Source organism: Pteropus medius, unplaced genomic scaffold (assembly GCF_902729225.1).
Source record: "Pteropus medius unplaced genomic scaffold, Ma_sr-lr_union100, whole genome shotgun sequence".
Lineage (NCBI taxonomy): Eukaryota > Metazoa > Chordata > Mammalia > Chiroptera > Pteropodidae > Pteropus > Pteropus medius.
The window spans coordinates 31,727,434-31,749,849 of NW_024354500.1; the positions used below are offsets into that span (position 1 = coordinate 31,727,434).

At 36.5% G+C, this 22,416-nt stretch overlaps 1 protein-coding gene across 5 annotated transcripts in view; it reads right to left on the reverse strand.

The window, feature by feature from the left end:
• Positions 1 to 228: 228 nt before the first annotated feature.
• Positions 229 to 22,416, reverse strand: part of EFHC1 (EF-hand domain containing 1) — a 55,229-nt gene continuing 33,041 nt past the window's right edge. For all 5 annotated transcript variants that reach the window (XM_039853338.1, XM_039853339.1, XM_039853340.1 and 2 more), the window contains exons 8-12: positions 14,167 to 14,380; positions 13,627 to 13,774; positions 3,247 to 3,457; positions 1,703 to 1,808; positions 229 to 352 (exon numbers count right to left, since the gene is read on the reverse strand). In XM_039853338.1, the coding sequence (XP_039709272.1) occupies positions 1,737 to 1,808; positions 3,247 to 3,457; positions 13,627 to 13,774; positions 14,167 to 14,380 (645 nt within the window). In that variant the 3' untranslated portion in view covers positions 229 to 352; positions 1,703 to 1,736. The remainder of the gene's footprint in view (positions 353 to 1,702; positions 1,809 to 3,246; positions 3,458 to 13,626; positions 13,775 to 14,166; positions 14,381 to 22,416) is intronic.

Below are 22,416 nucleotides of genomic sequence, written 5' to 3' on the forward strand. Positions count from 1 at the left end.
AAAAAAAAAAAAAAGTGCCCTAGTAGAGAGAAAGAGCCAGCCTTTAGGGTCCTGGCCCCAGACACTACATAGGCCAGAAACAGCAATATGGCTGAATGGAGGCAAAGGGAACAGAAACCAGAAGGAAAAAGAAATCCACCTGCCCGACCCCGCCTCCTTCCCCCACAGAAACACACACTACAGGCTTCCAAACTTGGGCAGGCAGGACGAAACTGGGGCAGGAAGGACAGAGCTCTGTGTTTTTATTTTAGACCGAAATGGACTTTTAAATATTTGAAAGTTAGGTTTTTTTAATAGCTATGAGTGACTGGAGAAAACAAATCAAAGCATGGATTCTTCTTGAGATATTGACCTGGAACAGAAAAGAGAGAGTCAACATAATACATTTACAGCCCTTTTATTAAAGTAGCTAGAGATGGCTTGGCTCATTAGGAAAGGTAAAACCAAGGGAAGTTTCCCACTAGTTCAGAGAGGGCCCAGCATCCTGGATTGTATATAACTCCATCCTCATTTATACCACTTTTTACGTTGCAGGGAGGAATCTGAGACAGCATTTATAAGGATGAAGTTGGTGGCAGCTCTGTTTCTAGAAAGTCTGCCAGAGCTCATTAGAAAAACAGTAACTGTTACTAGTCTTTTCCTCCTGTCTCAAGGCAGATTCTCTAAATGCAGAGTTTCTAAAGTTTTTTTTTTTTTTTTTTTTTACTGCAACCCACATCAAGAAATACATTTTACATCATGACCCAGTATACACACTCTGTTGAAAGTTTCATGTAACAGTACATACTCTACTATTTGTATCACGCTCTGATATTTTCTATTCTATTTCATGTTTTTAAAAATGCAGGTCCACTAATGGGCCTAGAACCACAGTTTGAAAAATATGGGGTGTTTCTCCCTGTAGTCCTGGGGCAAGCAGGCAGTGGGGGTGGGGCATTGGCTTAGCAGCAATACCAGTACCGTGTGCTTATTTCCAACACCCCAAATGATGCTTCTCTGAGCAAATTCTATCATTCATAATCACTGTACACCTATATCAGTCAGTGTTATACAGAGATACAGAACCAAGAGGATGTATATAGAGAGAATGAGAGTTATTATAATGAATTGGTTCACGTGGTTATGGAAGTCGACAAGTCCCAAGACATGCAGTTAGCAAGCTGGACACCCAGGAGAGCTGATAGTGTAGTTCTAGTCTGAAGGCCTGCACTCTCACTCAAGCCCTAGGAAGAGCCAATGTTTCAGTTTAAGTCAGAACGCAGGGAAAAGCCGATATCACAGTTTGAAGGCAGGAAGGGGGATTTCACTCTTACTTAGAGAATAGTCAGCCTTTTTGTTCTATTCATGCCTTTAATGAGTTAGATGGGGCCCACCTACACTGGGGAGGGCCATGTGCTTTAGTCTAGCAATTCAAATGTTAATCTCATCCAGAAACACCCTCACAGACACACCCAGAAACAGTCTGACCAAATATCGAGGCACCCCAAGGCCCAGAGAACGTGATATATAAAATTAACCATCACAACACCTGTATTACCCCTACCTCCCTAAATAAGGCACTAATCTTAGCTCCTAAAGATACAATTTAATTTAGACTTCAGTAGTAGTAAAATATAAGAAAAAAAAAAAGAAATATAATTTCAAGAGCTCTATAAATGCCTCTGTGAAGAGTACAAGGTATATTTCAAAGAGTAGGTCCAACCTCAGAAAACTGTATTCTCTCATCATCAGCCAGGTCAGTCTGAGAAAGCACGAACAAAGTTGTAGTAGTTAATCCTATCTTCTCCATGAGAGCACAACCTGATTAACTGCAGAAAAGAGCAAAGAGAGCAGGTGAGACAGACATGCAGGCTGCCTTCTGTGTAACTGCAGAGTGTGCTTATTAAAAATGATCCCCAGCCCTGTAAACCAGTTCAGTTTTTATATTCTCAGTTGATTCTGAAATGATCCTCTGAACCTGGTAGGTAAGTCCGGTATTTTCCAGTTACACAATAAAACCAAAGCTCAGATGGAGTAAATGGCCTGCCCAAAATTTCAGGACTAACGTTTGTATTTATAAGGGCATTGGCATTTAAAAAAAATTTTTTTTTAACAAACAAAGCATTTTTAATTGTTTTTATATTCAAATACAAGATTTTGTCTACCCAGTCTGTTCAGAGTAAGACTCTTAAAATAGCAGGTTGCTGCTATCACAGCCTAATAGGAGAATTTAGTTAGGTCGCTGCTCAAACCATGTCCCCTGAAACTCAATTATGAGTGGTAGTAGACTGATTTGCTGTGGTTACTTTCATAAGACACATGCAAATCCATCCCACTCCCCTGTCCCACTTTTCACTGACTGCAGTTCCTCTTTCCCATGTCAGGTCACAGATAGTACAAATGATTTAAAAATCAAAATCTGGGCATGAAATCAATCTGGGACTTGGGAAGCTAAATGGATTTTTGGCCCACATGAACAAATACCCTTCTCTCTACCTCTCCAACTCCTTGCTAATGTTCCTGTCTACAAAATATCCTCATCTCCCACCTAGTCACTCTAGCCCTAAAAAAGACTTCCCTAAGTGAATCTTAACTGAGCATCCCTTTTTGCCAAAAGATCTTTGAGGTCTATAGCACTTCAGTGTTCTTAATCAGTGAGAACGTCTCAATGATAATAAGTCAGTAATTGGCAATTGTGGCCAAAATTTTGTTCTGACTTCTAGGGAAACCCTGGCTAAAGGGGTTTATAACGAAAAAAATAAAGGGGAGGGGGCATGAAACACGCTCTTCAATTCAGTCATGAGAATTCTAGGAGAATGTTGATGTCTATTCTCCATTTGCAGCTGGCCATGTGACTTCTGCTGACAGATGCCACTGTCTCTGGGTAGTGGCCACGCCCTCTTCCATGCTACTCCTACTGATGGTTTTAACGTACTTATTGGCCATAAAGGCTGTCAAAAGCTGCCCACTGACCCGCTCAATCCAGGTCTGAGTCTTCCCTTGGTGGCTGCCCCTCCAGGACCACCTCCTTCAGCCCTGACATGCTTCCCTGTGCTATCTAGCCCCATACTACTTAAAGAAGTGTCTTGCAACAGCAATTAGAAAAGAATGCCAAGGGGAAAACCATAATCAGGACCAAATAGGAGATCTAATTACAACATCTTAGATCTTCCCCAGTTAAAACAAAATATAGACGCAGTTGCTTTCAAGAGAGAATAAATGTTGCTCAGCCTTTACAATTAGCCCAGAAGAGGAACGCACACTGACCTCCTTAATCAAGGAATCATCAATTGGGACATTAAGAGAGTCACAGATTTTAAAGAACATCTCTTTGTCCACATATCCCGAAGCTTCCTTGTCACAAGTTTGAAATGCCTCAAGCATGTTTTCTTTCCACGGATGATCTTTCAGTTGCTTCTGGATTGTGTCTATTAACGCTTCCAGTTCTTGCACACCTGGATCCACGTCAATGTGCTTGCTATAGAGAAAAGAAGGAAGTGATTGAACATGGTATTTATTCTTGACTAATCTTATCTCAGTGGCCAAAGTTCTCACTTGGTGAAGTCAGGGAAGCTTCTAATGACAAACAGCTTTCGCACTGAGCTGACCAATAGCTGAACACTTGCCTGCAGAGCTGGCTGAGGGCTGACCTCCACATCACGATGGCCTGATTAGGGGCAGTTTCTGAACTGAAGCGCAGCCTCCCTTGCTGCCATCTATTGAATCACCAGAGAGTCAATTCTAACAAAACCACCATTCCAAGTCTCATGTTTGTGGGAATCAAATGACTGTTTCTTAATGTTGTTGCAGACCTACATCATTTGTCACATCATCTTGAAATAAATGTCTGACTTTAAAAAATATTTATCTATAACTCTGTAGACAGGAATCTCTTATACTTTTAACATTCCTTCTCCAATTTATTCCGAGTTCTGTGAAAGGTTATCTATGGAATTTAAGAGACTAATCTCTGTGGGGGATTGAGAAGTTTAGGCTTAGCATTTACTGAAATGAAAAGAGGTTAGTAACCCAGAATATTGGAGAGAGGGAGATCTAATCTCTTCAAATCATAGCCAAAATAAGCAGAAGTCTGATTTTTATTTCCTCTGAACATGAAGGTACAGTTATAAAATTAAAAAATTTTAGAGCTAGAAAGAACTCTGTTTCATCTTCATAAATCTGTTTTGGAATAAAATGTGGCTCAGATAAACTCAGTGAGCACTCCTCCTTTTTTCAGTGATGAGAAAACTGACATGAGAACCACAGTGACTCTTCCCAGCTCTCACATCAGAGGCAAGACCAGAAGTGACGTCTCACTTGAGTTCTAACTTGTTTTTGCAAGTATGCCCAACCCCTTTCACTGAACCTCTCTCCTTCCAGGCCTTCACAATACCGAATCACCATTGCTTTTTTTGTTCCTATTCTTTCTTGTATATAATATTCGAAAAGTTTGCTGTTCACAATGGCCTTTAAACTTATTTCCCTTTTTACCTGGTGGCAACCCTTGTTGGAAGAAGTATAAAGCGATATAACCCTTCAGGAACAATTTAGAAACATAAAGCAACAACCCAGAAAAAGATTTTCAAATAATTTATCCTAAGGAAATAATCATGAGTTGTACAGAAAGATAGATCTATAAAGCTTTTTTGGGATAGCCTATATGTAAAAAAAAAAGTCCTAAAATCAGGAATTGGTTAAATAATATACATTACAATAAGGCAGTGTAATAATAATCCAGCACTGACAATGTTGCAGAAAGTGTAAAAAGATAAGTCGTTAGTGAGAAAATCAAGGTGCAAAAGTGTGTACAGCATGTTACTTTTTGTGTAAAAAGTTGTGAGGGAATAAGAATATATATTTAAATTTGCTTGTATTGTACAAAGAAACTCTGGGAATGCATATGGAGAACAGAGGGTAAGAAGTAGGTGGGAAGAAGATGGGGTGGGAGCAAAACTTTTCTTTGGTCCCTTCACATATATAAACCCATATAAATGTAATACCTATTCAAAAAGTTAAACTATCAATATACTATTTAATATATTTAATATAATATTTTATGATATCAGAAATGTTCATGATATACTATCAAATGAAAAAAGCTGGTAAATCATATTACATTTTATATGCATATTAAAATAATATAAGAAGTAGTCACCTCTGGGTTACAGAATTTTAAGAAATAATTTTGCTTATTTCTATTTGTATTTCCTAAATTTTTATTCTTTGAGTGTTTTTATTCAGGGCATGTGTTACTTTTGCAGTAAGACGAAAACAATAAAATTGTAATCAAAATCTTCAATATCTAAATGCTGTCTAGCATTATTTATTATAGAAGCAGATTATGTTTATCTGATAGGTATGATTCCAATCTTATATACTAAATTACGAATGACTGCCAGGGAGCTATTTTAATGGCAGAAAGCAGTAAAACCTCAATCTTCCATATCATCCCAGGAGTTTGACCCACAGGGCGTATAAATTTAAAATGTGATCATCTAATCATCTTGTGAAGAGAAGATAACTCCTCATTCCCTGAAGAAACTAGATATTGTACTGCTTCGTACAACCGGGGAAATGCCCATGGCATCTGCTGCCTTTGAGTAAAATAGAGTAAATTCAGAGAGCTTGCAACAGGTGGTACTGTTTAAGACAGTTACAGCACCTACTTTATTTCAGGGGCCCAAGCCAGGGCCTGTTCTTTAGGAGAGCTGCAAGACCCAAGGTAAGGTCTGTTCCATGGGTTAACAAGGGATCATACGGGAGAGCTGATTATCCTTAACGGGGACTGCCAACTGAGGGAGGTGGCTAGGCTCCCAACATGCTAGGTGTGGACTCTGTGACAAGCTCTCCAATGCCCTACCTTTACTTTCCATAAGGGCAAATGTGATTTGATAGGGTGATTAATCTCTCATAGGTAAGAGAGATGTCATGGTTTTGTCTGTTCTTAGAATATTTTGCTACAAGCACCCTAACAAAGCCCTCCACTTATTAAGACTAAATGGAATTCATGTATTTTCTTAAGAAGCAAATAGTCTGTGATCTTGTTCTTGCTAATGTTTTTTTGTTTGTTTGTTTTGTTGGTTTTTTGCGGGGGATGGGGAGCACTCTGATACCAACAATATGTTAGAGCTTTAAAGTGTGGCCATTTCAATTGCAAAGGTTCAGCGCTGACCTTAGTTCTTGATACATGATCCAGGGAATAAGAACCTTGTATATTCCCACTGTTGGTGGGAATATAAATTGGTACAGTCATTATGGAAAACAGTGTGGCAGTTCTTCAAAAAGTTAAAAAAAAAACTAAAGACTATATGATCCAGCAATCACACTTCTGGATGCATACGGAAGGAAACAAAATTAGTACCTCAAAGAGACATCTGCACTCTCATACTCAAGAGCCAAGATTTGGAAACAATGTAAGTGTTCACTGACAGATTTAAAAAATGATTCTATTATACATCTGTATGTATATATATAAATAAATATGGACTATATATAATGGATATGAAATATACATGTAATGGAATATGTGGAATATAATGGAATATTATTCAGACATAAAAAGAAAGAAATCCTGCCATTTGTAATGCCATGAATAAACCTGAAGGACATATGCTTAGTGAAATAGCCCAGATAGAGAAAGTTAAATACTGTATGGTCTCATTTATATGTAGAATCTTTAAAAACTCAAGCTCATAGAAACAGAGAGTAGAAACAGTTGTTGCTGGGGGCTAGGGGTTGAGGCAGGGGGAAGGGAGATGTTGATCAAAGGGTACAAACTCAGTTATGAGATGAGTACGTTCTGGGGATCTAATGTATAGTATGAAGCCTATACTATACATACTGTTAATCATACTGTACTGTACACTTGAGATTTACTAAGAGAGTGGATCTTAAGCATTCCCACCACACACAAAAGATAAATGGTAACTATGTGACATGATAAATGTGTTAATTAACTTGATTGTCAAAATCATTTCATAATGTATATTTATATCAAATCATCATGTCATACACTTTAAATATGTACAATTTTGTCAATTATACCTCAATAAAAGTGATGAATTTGGAGTCAAGTCCCATGATGACTGGTTTGATAACAGTGTGAAAAATGGATTAAGGAAGACAGTGGAGGCGGAAAGATGAGTTAGGAGACACTGAGGAAGCCTAGGTAAGCAGTAGTGGGAGTATAGACACTGGCGTGTCATCCTCTTCTCCCTCCTAATAGAGCCCTTATTTTGCGTGGAGCAGCAGTTAGGAATGGCCATGCGATACAGTCCAGACAACGAGATGTAAGCAGAAGTTGCTAGGTGGGGCTTCTGGATAAGCTCTTTAAAAACAGGAAAGACGTGATGAGATTGGCTTTTCAGTCTTTGACCCTTTGTCCTTCCCCTTCTTCCTGACTAGAATACAGATGCAATGCTGGAGATGAAACATTCACTTTGTGGCCACAGAGTAAAACACATGCGGACAAAAGCTACTTGCTAAGGATGTCTAAGATAGAAAAAGTCAGGTCTCTGTTGGCATTCTAAAGGTGCCACACCAGATCCAGACTGCTGACCTCCAGACATTGTGTTCCCTAAGAAATATAAAACTCCACTGGGTTAAGCTAATATAAGTTTGTTTCTGTTATTATTGTTGTTTTTCTTATGTACAGAGAAATGCAACTCCTAACTGATTGAGTACTTTAAATTAGGAAATAGTGGTAAGAATAAAATGGAGACATCAGACACAAGAGACATTGTAGAATAAAATAAAAAGAAATTAGCAGCTCCTTGAATATGGTCAAAAGTATCTCTAAGGTCTCAAATCAAGACAAATGGAACTCTGCTGTGATTAAGAGAAAGAGGAAGAGGGGAATTAATATTTATTGCTTCCCTCCTGTGTGCTAGACACTATCCTGGTACTTTACATATATTATTACAACTTATTGTTATCACAACTCACTGTTATCACAACTTTATGAGACAGATAAACAAAAAGAAGGAGGAGGAAGAGAATGTATGCTAGAAAGATGAATACAACGATGGTTTCATTTTTTAGTTGCACAAAGTATGAGGTGCTGATGACTCAGCTAGATAGAGACACACCCTACAGGCAGATAGGAATCTAAGAAAAGAATCAGGAGAATGGTCAAGACGGAGAGCAACTTATTTAGACAATGCAATGAGATGAGATGAGATTTCAAGAGAGCTTAGAGAAAACAAACTAGAAGCCCAAACACAGGACCTCAAGAAACACCAATCTAGTAGATACAAGTAGGGAAAAGATACAACAAATAGGCTTTTAGAGAATAGGAGGAATAACAGAGGCTCTGACTTATTAGAACTCAAGAGAGAGGGTTTCATAAAAGAAAAAATAAACAAATGAGACTACATCAAACTAAAAAGTTTTACATAACAAAGAAAATCATCAACAAAAAGAAATGACAACCTACTAAAGGAAGAAGAAATTTGCCAATGATACATCTGATAAGGGGTTAATATCCAAAATTATTTATACAGAACTCATGCAACTCAACATTAAAAAACAAACGACCTAATTAAAAAATGGACAAAGGACCTAAATATGCATTTCTCCAAAGAGGACATTCAGATGGCCAATAGACATATGAAGAGATGTTCCACTTCGCTATCATCGGAGAAATGCAAATTAAAACCACAATGAGATATCACTTCACACCCTTAATGGCTATCATCAATAAATCAAAAACAAACAAACAAACAAAAAACAAGCATTGGCAAGAATGTGGAGAAAAGGGAACTCTTGTGCACTGTTGGTGGGATTGCAAACTGGTATAGCCACTATGGAAAAGAGTATGGAGGTTCCTCCAAAAATTAAAAATAGAACTACCTTTTGACCCAGCAATTAATTACACTTTTGGCCATTACCAAAGAAAACCACACAAATTTGAAAATATATATGTACCCCTATGTTCACTGCAGCACTTTTTATAATAGCCAAGATATGGAAGCAACCTGATGTCCATCAACAGACGATTGGATAAAGAAGAGATGGTACATATATACAATAGAATATTACTCAGCCATAAAAAAATCTTGTCATTTGCAATAACATGGATGGACCTAGAGAGTATTATGCTAAGTGAAAGACAAATATCATATGAGTTTACTTATATGTGGAATCTGAGGAACAAAATAAACCAACCAACCAAAAACAGACTCATACAAAAAGAGAACAAACTGGTGATTGTCACATGGGAGTGGGGTTTGGAAGGCTAGGTTTAAAGCTGGCAGTTACTAAATAGTCACAGGAATGCGAAGTATAGCATAGGGAATATAGTCAGTAATACAGTAATAACCATGAACAGTGCCAGGTGGTACTAGACTAATTGGGGAATCACTTCATAAATTATATAACTATCCAACAACTGTACTATATACTTGAAACTAATATAAAATAATACTGAATGTCAACTCTAATTGAAAAATAAAAATTAAAAAAAGAATGAAGGTTCCAAAACAGGGGTGGTAAAGAATAATTTATATTATATGTAGTTGAAAAGGCTAGACGCTAGACCAAGGGTTGGCAAACTCCAGCCCGCAGGCCAAAGCCAGCCTGCTGCCTATTGTTCTAAATAATGCTGAATCGTAATATAGCCATCACACCCATTCATTTACATTTGTCTATGGCTGCTTTCACCCTATACGGATAGAGTTGAGTAGTTACAACAGAGATAGTATGACCCACAAAACCTAAACTGTTCACTACCTACCTCTTTACAAAAGAGTTTTCCAACTGCTCTCTCTCATATATTTGCCTAATAATTTACTAAGGTCTGGGAGATGATGCAAGCTCAAGTATCTGTTGAATTAATGAAAAAATGACAAGAGACCATTAGATTAGGAAACAATAATCTTCAAGAAAGCAATTTATGAAGTTTTATAGAGCAGTCAGAAATGCGAGCTACTTATCTCTGACAAGAAGTTAAAGAGAAGACAAGTAATCATGCAGAAACATTCTAAGGTAAATAGTGGGAAAACTGAAGAGGCTCACATTGGATCATTTGCTCATATTTGAGACCAACTGCAAAGTAAATGTGGAAGAACTTGGGGCTTACGGAAAATGGACAAAGCAGGGGAGAAGCTGAAGAGCACAAATGGGCATGCTAACAGAACAAAAATAATATGTATGAATACATGTGTGTATTTATGCTATTCACACATGTAGAGATCCTGTAGAGGGGTGGATTAATGAGTATTTGTTTTAAGTCTGAGTCCAGTATATTGCAGTGAGGACCCAAAGCCCAAAAGAACTTCAGATGATGTTGATTTACCGAAGCATTATTTTAATTTTCTGACTTAGTAAAAGAAATGGCTAACTCCAAATTTCATCCTGTAACTAACGTTTGATATAAAAATTACTCAGGCTTGACAAGTACTTGGGATCCACTTTAATTACTCTTAGCAATGATTAGTCGAATAAAGGATTTGTGTGTCCTCTTTTTTTATCAGATGGGAGGAATTGGAAGCCAAAGACGGAATGGCTAGAAGACACGAAAGGCGTACCACTTGTATTCCTATCCTCTTCTAGTATTTTCTCTCTCTCTGACCCATCAAAAGAAGAGAGAGGAGTGGTGACTCATATAAGGATAGCAAAGGATCTCTTAAGCCAGAACTTGAATTTCTCTTTATTTTTATTGGTATCTCATTCCAAGGGCCACAGCACTATCTTTTTCTTATTACTAAATGAGAAAAAAAAAATCTATTGGTAGTACGCCAAAGCAAGAAGCTTTCCATTATTGCTGGTATTTGCACAGACATGAAAAAATTATAGAAAAACACTTTTGAGAAGTATTTGAATGAAATGTATGATCATGATCTCAACTCAAGCCTTAATGTTGCCCAGCCCTCAAACTATGCTTCTCTAGTCCATTCACCCTCCCACTTTCTTAGACAGTTGCTGTATTTTGTCAGGCTTGAGACAACACTTTTTTTTCACATGTTTTACATCTGTGGAATCAAGATGTAGTTTTTAATTGATGGTAAATATCAACTATAAATTATAGTTTTTTTCTTTCTTAGTAGCAGATAAAATAATTCTATGTATTTATTTTCATTTTATTTTTATATTCATTTTATTTTATTTATGTAGTCAATAGAGCATTTCACAACTTTCCTCTCTTCTGAAACCTCCAACATCTCCTCAACCTCATTCTTTCTACTGTACTACTATATTGAAAACAATAACACAATAAGAAGGATCCCTCAACCATATGTACCCACCTACCAGCATCTGAATCCACACATTCTGCCACCTTCCTGCCTGTTACCACAGATTAATGTTTCAAAGAGTAATCCCAGCAGCCCTGGAGGTTCCCAAGACCCTTTTGTAAGGTCAAAACTATTCTCATAATAATGCTAAATCATGATTTGCTTTTTCACTCTTGTTTTCTCAAAAATGCACAGTGGAGTTTTCCAAAGGTTACATGATGAATTATATCACAGTAGGCTCAGTACAGAAGCAGATGAAAATAGAGCTGTCTTCTATTAATAAAGTTGGATGTTAAAGAGAGTTGCAAAACTGTAAAACAATGCCACTCTTCTCGCTAATTTTTTTTGTTTAGGAAAATACAGTAATTTTTCATAAAACTCATGTTATTTTCATTAACATAAAATGGGTTTATTTTTTACATTAATATTTTTAAATGTCTCAGATATAATCTCTAATTTTGTAGATATCAATAGCTATAAACTACATATACAAAAAGCTTTTGAGATCCTGAAACATTTAAAAGTGACTGTAATGAAAAGGATGGACATATTCCAGATGCCAGCAAAAAACTGCTGTTAAAAACTCTCAGAGATATTTCGCTGTCTTTAAAGGAACTCTAGGAGATATTTCACAACACTGAAAGCAAAAATAATAAAATGCTGGAAGCTGTTCTAAACTTAGAAAGGAATATGACAATTTGCCAAGGCATAGAAAAGATGTTCACTCTGTATCATAAGTTATATGATGAGAAAAAGCAAGCAATGTTCGAACTACTCTTGATAAGTTTTTTACAAAGAAATAAAACACTTTAATTCTCAATGTTGCCAATGTTTTAAATGACAGTGCTAAATAAAAATTAGTTTTATTATTTTTTTCATTTTCCTATATATTTATAACCATCAGAGTTTTTCGTGTTTTGACAAAAAAATTTTGAAGGTCACAGAACAATATTAAATTTTCCTTTTATTAATATTGTTTTGCACAGTCATTTTTACAGTCCCATACTACTGTGCAAACTCTGTTTGGCTTCCAGGATACCAGACCCACTTGGTTTTCTTCCTGTTTCACTAGTTCTCCTACTCAGTCTTCTCTCCTCAACTCCAAGTGTTGGAGGACCCAAGAGATCAGTCCTTGGAGCCATTTTCTTCTTTATCGACACTGATCCCCTTAGAGATTTCACCCAGCCTTGTGTCTTAAAATATCATCTACATGCCAACACTCCCGCATTTACATCTCTTGCCTGAACTCCAGATTTATATATCCAACAGCGTGTTTAATATCTCCACTTGGATATCTAATAGCTATCTTAATCCTAGTCTATCCAAAAGGGAAATCTTCCCTTCCCCCCAAAAAACCTCCTCTATCCCATCTCAGATGAATATCTTCCCTATCTCAGATGGCAACTCCTTCCTTCCAGTTGTTCAGGCCAAAAACCTTGGAGTCATCTTTAACTACTGTCTCTTATATCTATAATATACCTTCAAAATAAGTCCAAAATCAGATCACTTCTCCCCACCTTCACTGATACTACCCTGGTCTACATACCATCATCTCCTGCCTAGATTATTGCAATATTTTCCCAATTTCTCTCCTATTCTACTCATAACACAATAGTTCTTTAAAATATGTCAAATCTTGCTGCTCCCTCTACTCAGAACCGCACATGGCTCTCCATTTCATTCAGAGAAAAGCCAACATCTTTCCAAAGACCTAGTGGGTCCTAACAACCGGGCCCCTTGTTGGTTTCCTATCTCTCTCTCTTACTTCCTCCCTTCCTCTCATGCCATTCCAGCCACTGTCACTGACCTACTTCTTGCCAGTGTTACTTCGGTACTCTAGATGTGCTGCTACTAGGGCCTGAGCACTCACCACTCCCTCTTCCTGAAAAGCTCTTCCTCCAGATATCCACGTGGCTAACTCCTTTACCTGTGAGTGGTTGCTCAGCGTCACCTTCTCAAGATGTGACTACTTCCCCTGATCAACTGCAACCCATCACCACCCTCCAGAAATCCTTATCACCCTTATTTTGCTCTACTTTTCCATAGTATTCATCACCCAATATATTGTATAATTTACTGGTGTTGTTTACTGGCAACCTCCCACTTCTTAGGTTAACTCCAAGAGGGCAGCAACTTCTTTTCTATTTTGTTTAATATAAAAGCCCAAGAGCCTAGTGATAGTATCTGACAAACACTAGGTATGTGGTAATTATTTCCTAAATAAAGCTGAAAAAGTTGCAATTTACTATTTGTTATATTGGATCCGGAAAACCTTCTGTGTAAGACTAATAACTCCTACTTGGTGAAGGAAATCTAAAAATCTAAAATATGATTACCCATTTATTTTATCAAGAACTATTTCCCGAATATCTCGTTTGTACCAAAGCCAAAACAGATCCTAAACAATCAAACATACTTTTCCAATTCTGCTGTAGGAGCTCCTCGCTTTTGAATATGCTTCTGAATTGACGAGAGTGCTTCTGGTGAATATTGGGAAGCATTGCTCTCCATATATTTCAAGACATAGTCATCTGTATCAAGGATGATGAACCGGTGGCCAAACACTGGGAGAGGATAGAAATACACTTAGATTGCTTATGTTTTTATCATGCAATCAGGAGTAAAATAATACTGATCCTCCAATGACAAATTCACAGATATGCAATTGTGGCTAGACTAATGAACTTTCAATAGCTCTTTATACTAATGTTCAGTCATTTGCTCAGTGTTTAGGAAGCTCAGGGTCTACATCTATAGCCAACAAATGCAACCAATTTACAGTTTAATTGATAAGGAGAGAGATTAAGACACTCTACCACATATACAAGAATATTAACTTTATCTCGGCTGGAATGCGGCCTAACTGCCTCTTATAAGGGTTAATTGAATTAAATTACAACTAAGAAGAATTCATTCATTTGGCTAGTAGGAAAGCCTAAACTGTGTGTAGACCTACCTTCAATCACAGCACCAATGAAGAAGTCACTAGGCCCATAGTAAATGGGGTTTTCCACGGAAGAGTGTGGTTTGACAACTTTAGTTTTGCCCAGGTACTTGCCCCCAATGATACCGGAATTACGAACAGGAGGCTCAAAGATACTGATCATGTCAGTGGCTAGAAAATAAGAGAAGACAAATCTGCGGTCTTTGTCTTCTGGGATGGGGGATTCCTAGAAAGGTGAAGAAAAAGGAATATTATGAAGGTACATAAACTATCCAGATGCCCCAAATTTACCCTACAGGGACAGGGTTTATAATATAAACCTACTAGATAAACTATAACACAGATGAACAGTATGGGAGAATTCTTATGGCCTAGAAAGGACATGACACATCTAAAGGAGGCTACCCCAACCCAACTCCAGTAGATTGTTGCTTCGTGGGAAGGTAGGCCAATGTTGCTATATCTTCCAATTTTTCGTGAGAAGATAGAAATCTGGATTACTGTAGAAAACCCTGATTTTAACATGTTGAGTTCAACTCATTTAAAGCACTATTCAGGCCAAACAAAGCACATTAGTGGGCTACATTCTGCTCTCAGGCTGCCAGTTTGAGACCCCTTGGCTGACATTATGTTCAACTTCATGGACACTTAAGATGATTATGCAAAGTTTAGTTCTTTAAACAAATACATCTATATACATAATTTTAAAAAGAAAACTTAAGGGAGGAATGAGTAATACATATCATAGAGTTGAAAGTGAGTCTGAGAAATTATCATGTAGATGAGACTTTTCCTAAATCAAATCGCTGAGAGTGATCACAACCCTTGAGCAACAAATTCCAGATTGAACAAGCTTAAATACAGACATGCTTATTCTTGACTGAAATCCTCTCATATTGCAACATCAGCACTATCTTCTCATCCAGACCATAGAATTATTTGTGTAATAATTTCTCGTTTGTCAAAGAAAGACATTGGGTTTCCTCTTAATAAGATAATTTCCTCATATCATTCCCTGATCTAATAGTCTCCAACTTTTTTTTTGGACACCCCTATAAAATTTTTTAAACTAACACCCACAATATAGTTAATAAAAATCAAACCATATCGCTTTTCTGCTCTCAAATTTCCAGAGGATTCCCATTACACTCAGAACAAAATACAAAGTTCTGAGCAGGGCTACAGATGGGGTGTACCAAGAGGATAAGGAGAATAGTTCCTCAGTCTGCTCTTGTCTTTCATGACCTTGACCCTTTTCAAGAGTACTGTTCAATAATTCAATATCCTATCCCTCCCCCACAAAAAAAAGCCATTATTTTGAGTTTTACTACAAAGCAGGAAAACCGAAAGTTTTGTTTTGCCTGTCTTTTTATTTTCATATAAATAAAATTACATAATATGTATATATTATTTTGTGTCTGAATTCTTACATTCAAAATTGTTATGTGACTTATCCTTGTTATGTGTAGCTGTAGCTCATTAATTTCCATTGCTCAACAGAATTCAAACAATTTGCATAAATATGCCATAATTTATTTATCCACTCTCCTATAGATGGACATTTAGGTTTGTTTTTGGCTATCATAAATTATGCTGTTATGAACATTCTTATCTCTTGGTGTACATATAGTGAGTGTACCTTTTTGGCACAATCTAGTCTACTTGATTAGGCCAAACTGTTTTCCTAAGTGAGTATGTTACTGAAAATGAGATTTCCTGTTGCTCCATATTCTTACCAACACATTAATCATCTTGGTGGGTGAGAAGACGCGATTCTTTGTGGTTATAATTTGCACTTTTCTGATCACTAAAGAGGCTGAGTACCATTTCATGTTTATTGGCCTTTTGGATATCCTCTTTTGTAAAATGCCTATTCAAGTTTCTTGCTTATTTTTAAAAATGATTTTAGAATGTTCTTTAGACATTCTGAATGAGTTCTTAGTTGACTTCTGTAGTAATATCTTCTCCCACTCTGACCTTGCCTTTTTTTACTCTCTTAATGGTGTTTTTTTTTTTTTTGAGAAATGGAAACTGTCCATTTTAATGTAGTCAAACATCAATTTTTGAAACAATTACTGCTTTTTGTGTCCTGCTAAAAAAAATCTTTCCCTACTACAAGGTTAAAATCATATTATCATTAAGAAGTTTTATTGCTTTGTCTTTTACATTTAAATCTTAAATCCACTCAGAACTGCTTTCTGTATTTGGTATGAGGTGTAGTCAAATTTTCTTCTTTTTTTCCTCCTTATAAATATCTAATTGTTTTAACATAATTTATTGAAAAGACCATCTTTACCTAACCTCTCAACAGTGTCATATTTGTCATATATCTTAAGTGTGTGGGGGTCTGTTTCTAGGCTAATCTACTCCATAGGCCTAATTATCTATCTTTGCACAGATACTATATTGTCTTTTTTTTTATATGACTTTTTAATATATTGCGATATTTTGTTGAGCAAATCCACCAATCTTGTTCTCTAAGAATATCTTGGCTATTCTTGGTGCTTTAAATCTCCACATAAATCACAGAATGAGTTTGTCAGTCTGCAAAAATGAAAGCCTTTGGGGTTTTATTGTAATTGCTTTGAAACCATAAATCAATTTGGGACAAATACCTTTATAATATTGAATTTTCTAATCAGTTAACACAGTATGTCCCTTCACGTATTTAGGTCTTCTTTAATTTTCTCTCAATAATATTTTAGGTATTATATACCTTTTATTTTCATTTATTCCTAAGAATTTAATATTTTTGAAGCTATAGTAAATAGCATTTTTCTAACTTTATTTTTTGTTTGTTGCTATTTATACATTGATTCTATTAACATAAAATGTAGAGTCTTTTCTATTTTCTACATATATAATCATTCATTTTAGATAATGACAGTTTTATTTCTTCCTTTTAAATCCTTACAGCCTTTATTTCCCTTTTAGTTTTACTGTTCTAGCTAGGACCTCCAGTACAATATTGAATAGAAGGTGATAAAAAGCAGTCATGCCTGTTCCTAATCTCAGAGAGTACAGTCTCAGCATTTCATCACTGAGTATGCTGTTTGCAGTAGATTTTTGGTAGAGATCCTTTATTAGATGAAGAAAATTCCTTTATCCCTTATTTACTGTTTTGTTTTAAAACCATAATAGATGAATTTTATCACATACTTTGCTGCATTTAATCTTTTTTTTCTTTTGTTACTGTGATAATTTTTCAAAATGGAAATGCTTTATTTCTTTACCTGCTGAAATTTTCAATATTATCTTTTATATCCTTAAACATAGTAAATATAGTTGTTGTTTTTTTAAGTTGGAGTTTGATACCACCAGTATTTGAAGCCGCCATGGATCTATTTCTATCGTCTGTTGTTTCTGCTCATTTTCCTTCATATCTTTTTGGGTTTTGTCTTTTTGGATATTGTATTATTAATATTGTTTTTTGAATGAGTGCCACATATTGTATTTGTTAAATTGTTTGTAGAAATAACTTGAAGCCTGGGATGATGCTATCTTCAGAAAATTTACATTTGCTTCTGCCAGACACCAAGGATCATTAGTAATCCAGTATTGCCCTAATCTAATTTCTGGAACTAAGATAATTGAGGGATTGAGCTCATTCTGTTATCAAAGCCAGATAACAGTCCCTTCAAGGATTAGCCATTTACAGACTAAAGCACAGAGGGTTTAACAGGTGTTTCTGCCTTTGATAGGTCCTGATTTGCAGTTTGCCCTCACTTCTGGGCGCCACAAACATTCTCAGGAGAAAAACGGCCTCATTTTTCAGGTTCACCTCTCTAGTTTTCAATATTCTCCTGGTTCTTGCTCAGTGATTCTTCACATGTTACTCGTTCAGTACCTTCAAACAGTAGAACACACACCACACACACACACACACACACACACACACACACAGCGGCAGTTTTTCTAGTGGTCCTCAGCAGCAGGGCTGATCCAAATTATCTAGACCTACTCTTCAAACTTTTGTGACATATAATATTTGCCTGGGTTATTTGAAGACTGTAGTAACATAGACACATAGAATACTGCAGTCAATATAAATGTATTCTTTTTCTTCATTTAGCAATATCAAACATTAATCATAGCAATTTTTATAATCAATTATGTAATAATTTCTTTAGGATATTCAGGTAGGGAAAGTAAGCTTACAATTATGTAGTTTATAAACTCATGTGGGTCTTTTTCTTTTTCATAGCCTAAGCTTTATACTTGTTCTTGATCAAAAGAACGCTGGGTTGAGGATTCTGAGAGCTGCAAGTATAAGACTTTTTTCCAACTTCTCTCCCTCGCGGTGACTCCTCATGTCACCTTCTTGATAGTTTTGGTAATAGTTTTGGTAACTATTTTTCTGTAGTAAAAACACCTATAATACTCTTTTCTCTACTGCCTCTCTCATATATAAGATGGCAGTATTAAAATTGCTTACACTGAATATATTGCCATATTTCCAAATTATTTACATTGTAAAATAAAAATACATTCTAAATTTAAAAGAAAAAAGAGGATTCAGCAGAAACATGGCAGAGAGACGTCCCTAGATCTCTCCCCTTGAAACAACAATAAGCTGAACACCTAAAACTCAACAAAAAACACCCAAACTGCACTCCAGCACGTCTGAGCGTGGGATTTGTGCATAAGAGCTACCACAGGTCAGAACCCCAGGTGTCGAGTGGTGAACTGAGAGAAATAAAGAAGCTGCCTCTCCCAGATTCTGGAGATCCCTGTAGGAGGAGGGGTAGGAGTGAAGGTGCAGCGATTTCCCTGATCAGCCCTGCCTGGAAGTGCCTACTGGAGGGCCCAGTCATCAGGGCAGAAAGCGGAGAAGTGGGGAGGGACCGCAGAGAAACGATAGCCGATTTTTATGGGCCTAGTTGCAAAAGCAAGGCTGAGCCACAGCCCCCAACACCTGACCCAGAGGGCTCCTCCCTCCATACCCTCTGGGACCAATCACCTTGGAGCCCCAGAGGAATCTGAGCAAAGGCTACCAAAATAGCTAGGGATCCAAGAGGCTTAGATGCCACCTACTGGAAACCAAAAGAAGAGCGACTTCTTTGCAGTAGGCTAAAGAGAGACCTTTATTTAATAAATCTTCTTCCTAGAAAAACAACAGAATACACTTCCATTAATGCCCAGGTGGAGAAATAGTCCATTAAACACCATGAACAACCAAGGTGACAAGGCATCTCAGAAAGAAAGAGAAAAATCTCCAGAAAATAAGTTTATAGACATAGAAATATGCGACTTAAATGACAGAGACTTCAGGATGGTACTTTGGAAAAACCTCAATGACATCCAAAATAAATCATATTAACAATTTCAGGAATTAAAAAAAAAAAACCAACAACTAGATGAGCAGAGAAAGGAGACTGAAACCCTCAAGAAGAACAGAATAGATATTCTGGAGATGAAGAACATACTGCAAGAGTTGAAAAAATGAAATAGCAAGCCTGAGAAATAAGAGTAGACCAAATGGAGGAAAAGACCAGTGATATTGAATACAGAAATCTAGAAATAAATCAGAAAGAAGAAGAGAGAAACCAAAGAATGAAATATAATGAAAGAGAAATACAAGAAATAGCTGATACCATCAGGAGAGGAAACAAGAATAATGGGCATTACCGAAGGCGAGAAAAAGGAGCAGGGACTAGAAAGCATTTTCAGACAAATAGAGGATGAGAATTTCCCAAATCTAAGGAATGAGCTGGAGCTTGGAATTCAAGAAGTCAAAAAAAAATACCCAATTATCTCAAACAAAAAAGACCTTCACCAACACACATTGTATTAAAGTTATCAAAAATCAACGACAAAGATAGAATTCTCAGGGCAGCCAAGGAGAAGAAAACAGTAATGTGTAAAGAAAAACCCATTAGATTATCATTGGACTTCTCAGCACAGACCTTACAAGCCAGAAAGGAATGGAACCAAATACTTAAACTATTAAGTGAAAAGAACTACCAATCTAGAATAATGTATCCAGCTAGGCTCTCCTTTAGATATGAAGGAGAAATCAAGACCTTTCTAGGCACACAAAAATTGAGGGAATTCTCCACTACGAGGCCTGTACTACAGGAAATAGTGAAAGGGGTCAGCTCCTCTAAAACAAAATAACAATAACGAAAATACATAATCAGGAGTAAAGTGACTATCAGGCAAACAGAAGCAGAGGAGTGTAACCCTTATTAAGAGCAGGGCATTATAGCTTCAACAATAAGAAGTGAATTGTTATAAAAAGATAGTAATGAACATTCAGCATACATAGGGACAAATTGTGACAACAATGACTGAAAAGGGGAGGATTCAAAGATCCAAATTTGCAAAGGGGAATGGAGATAAGGCACGCACAGAAGAAAATAGACAACTGTACATATATAACTATCCTTTAGATATTTGTAATGGTACCCACACACCAAAGATTCAAAACTGGAATATATAACATGAAACAAGAAGAACCAGAGGCAAAACCCACAAAAGCAAACCAAAATAAAGAAAACAGAAACACAAGGACAAGGAAGCAATAGAAACACTGAGCTACCAGAAAGCAAAAGATAAAATGGCTATAAGAAGACCTCATATTTCAATAATCACCCTAAATGTAAATGGACTGAACTCACCAATAAAAAGGAAGAGTTTCAGAATGGATCAAAAAACAAAACCCAACCATATGCTGCCTCCAGGAGACACATCTCAGCTCCAAAGACAAATATAGACTCAAAGTGAAAGGGTGGAAAATGATATTTCAAGCAAATGGCACTCAGAGAAAAGCGAGAGTAGTGATACTAATATCAGATGAAATGGACTTCAAAATTAAAAAGGTAAAGAAAGATACTGAGGGACACTTCATAATGATAAAGGGAATCATGCACCAAGAAGAAATAACACTTATTAATATCTATGCTCTCAATCAGGGAGCCCCGAAATATGGAAAGCAATTACTAACAGAACTAAAGGGAGAAACAGACCAAAACACTATCATAGTAAGGGACCTAAATACCCCACTGTCGGACATGGACAGATCATCCAAACAGAAAGTTAATAAGGAAATAACATCCTTAAATGACACATTAGACCAACTGGATATAATTGACACTTACAGAGCCTTTCATCCCAAAATAGCTGCTTATACATTCTTCTCTAGTGCACAAGGAACATTCTCAAGAATCAACCACATACTGGGACACAGAGATAGCCTCGACAAATATAAGAGGGTTGAAATCATACCTATATTCTCTGATCATAATGCTCTGAAACTAGAGATTAATTGCAAAAAGAAAGGAAGAACCACAAATACATGGAGATTAAACAACATGCTACTGAAGAACACCTGGGTCAGAGAAGAAATTAAAACAGAGATCAAGAGATACATAGAAATAAATGATAATGATAGTGCAACATATCCAAACTTTTGAGACACAGCAAAAGTGGTCATAAGGGGAAAGTTCCTATCATTACAGGCCTACCTCCAGAAACAAGAATGAGCCCAAATAAATAACCTAACGCTTTATCTTAAAAAACTAGAAAAGGAAGAACAAATGAGGTCTAAAGTCAGCAGAAGGAAAGAAATAATCAAAATTAGAGCAGAAATAAATGAAATTGAAAACAAACAAAAAATAGAAAAAATAAATGCAACAAAGAGCTGGTTCGTTGAGAAGATTAATAAAATTGACAAACCCCTGGCTAGACTCACTAAAGAAAAAAGAGAAAGGACACACATAAACAAAATCAGGGTTGAAAGGGGAAATTACGACTGACATCACAGAAATACAAAGGATCATATAAGAATATTATTAAAAAGTATATAACACCAAATTTAATGATCTAGAAGAAATGAACCAGTACTTAGAACAACACAACCTTCCTAGACTGAATCAAGAAGAACTGGAAAATCTAAATAGACCAATCAACAGTATGGAAATTGGAAATTGAAACAATCATCAAAAATCTACCAAAAAGTAAAAGTCCAGGACCAGATGGCTTCACCAGTGAATTCTACCAAACATTCAATGAAGATTTAATACCTATCCCTCTCAAACTCTTCCAAAAAATTGAAGAGAAGGCAATACTTCCCAACTCATTTTATGAGGCCAATATTACTCTTATACCAAAACCTGGTAAAGATAACACACAAAAAGAAAATTGCAGACCAATTTCTCTCATGAACACAGGTGCAAAAATCCTAAATAAGATACTAGCAAACCGAATACAGCAACATATTAAAAAGATTCTATACCATGATCAAGTTGGCTTCATCCCAGG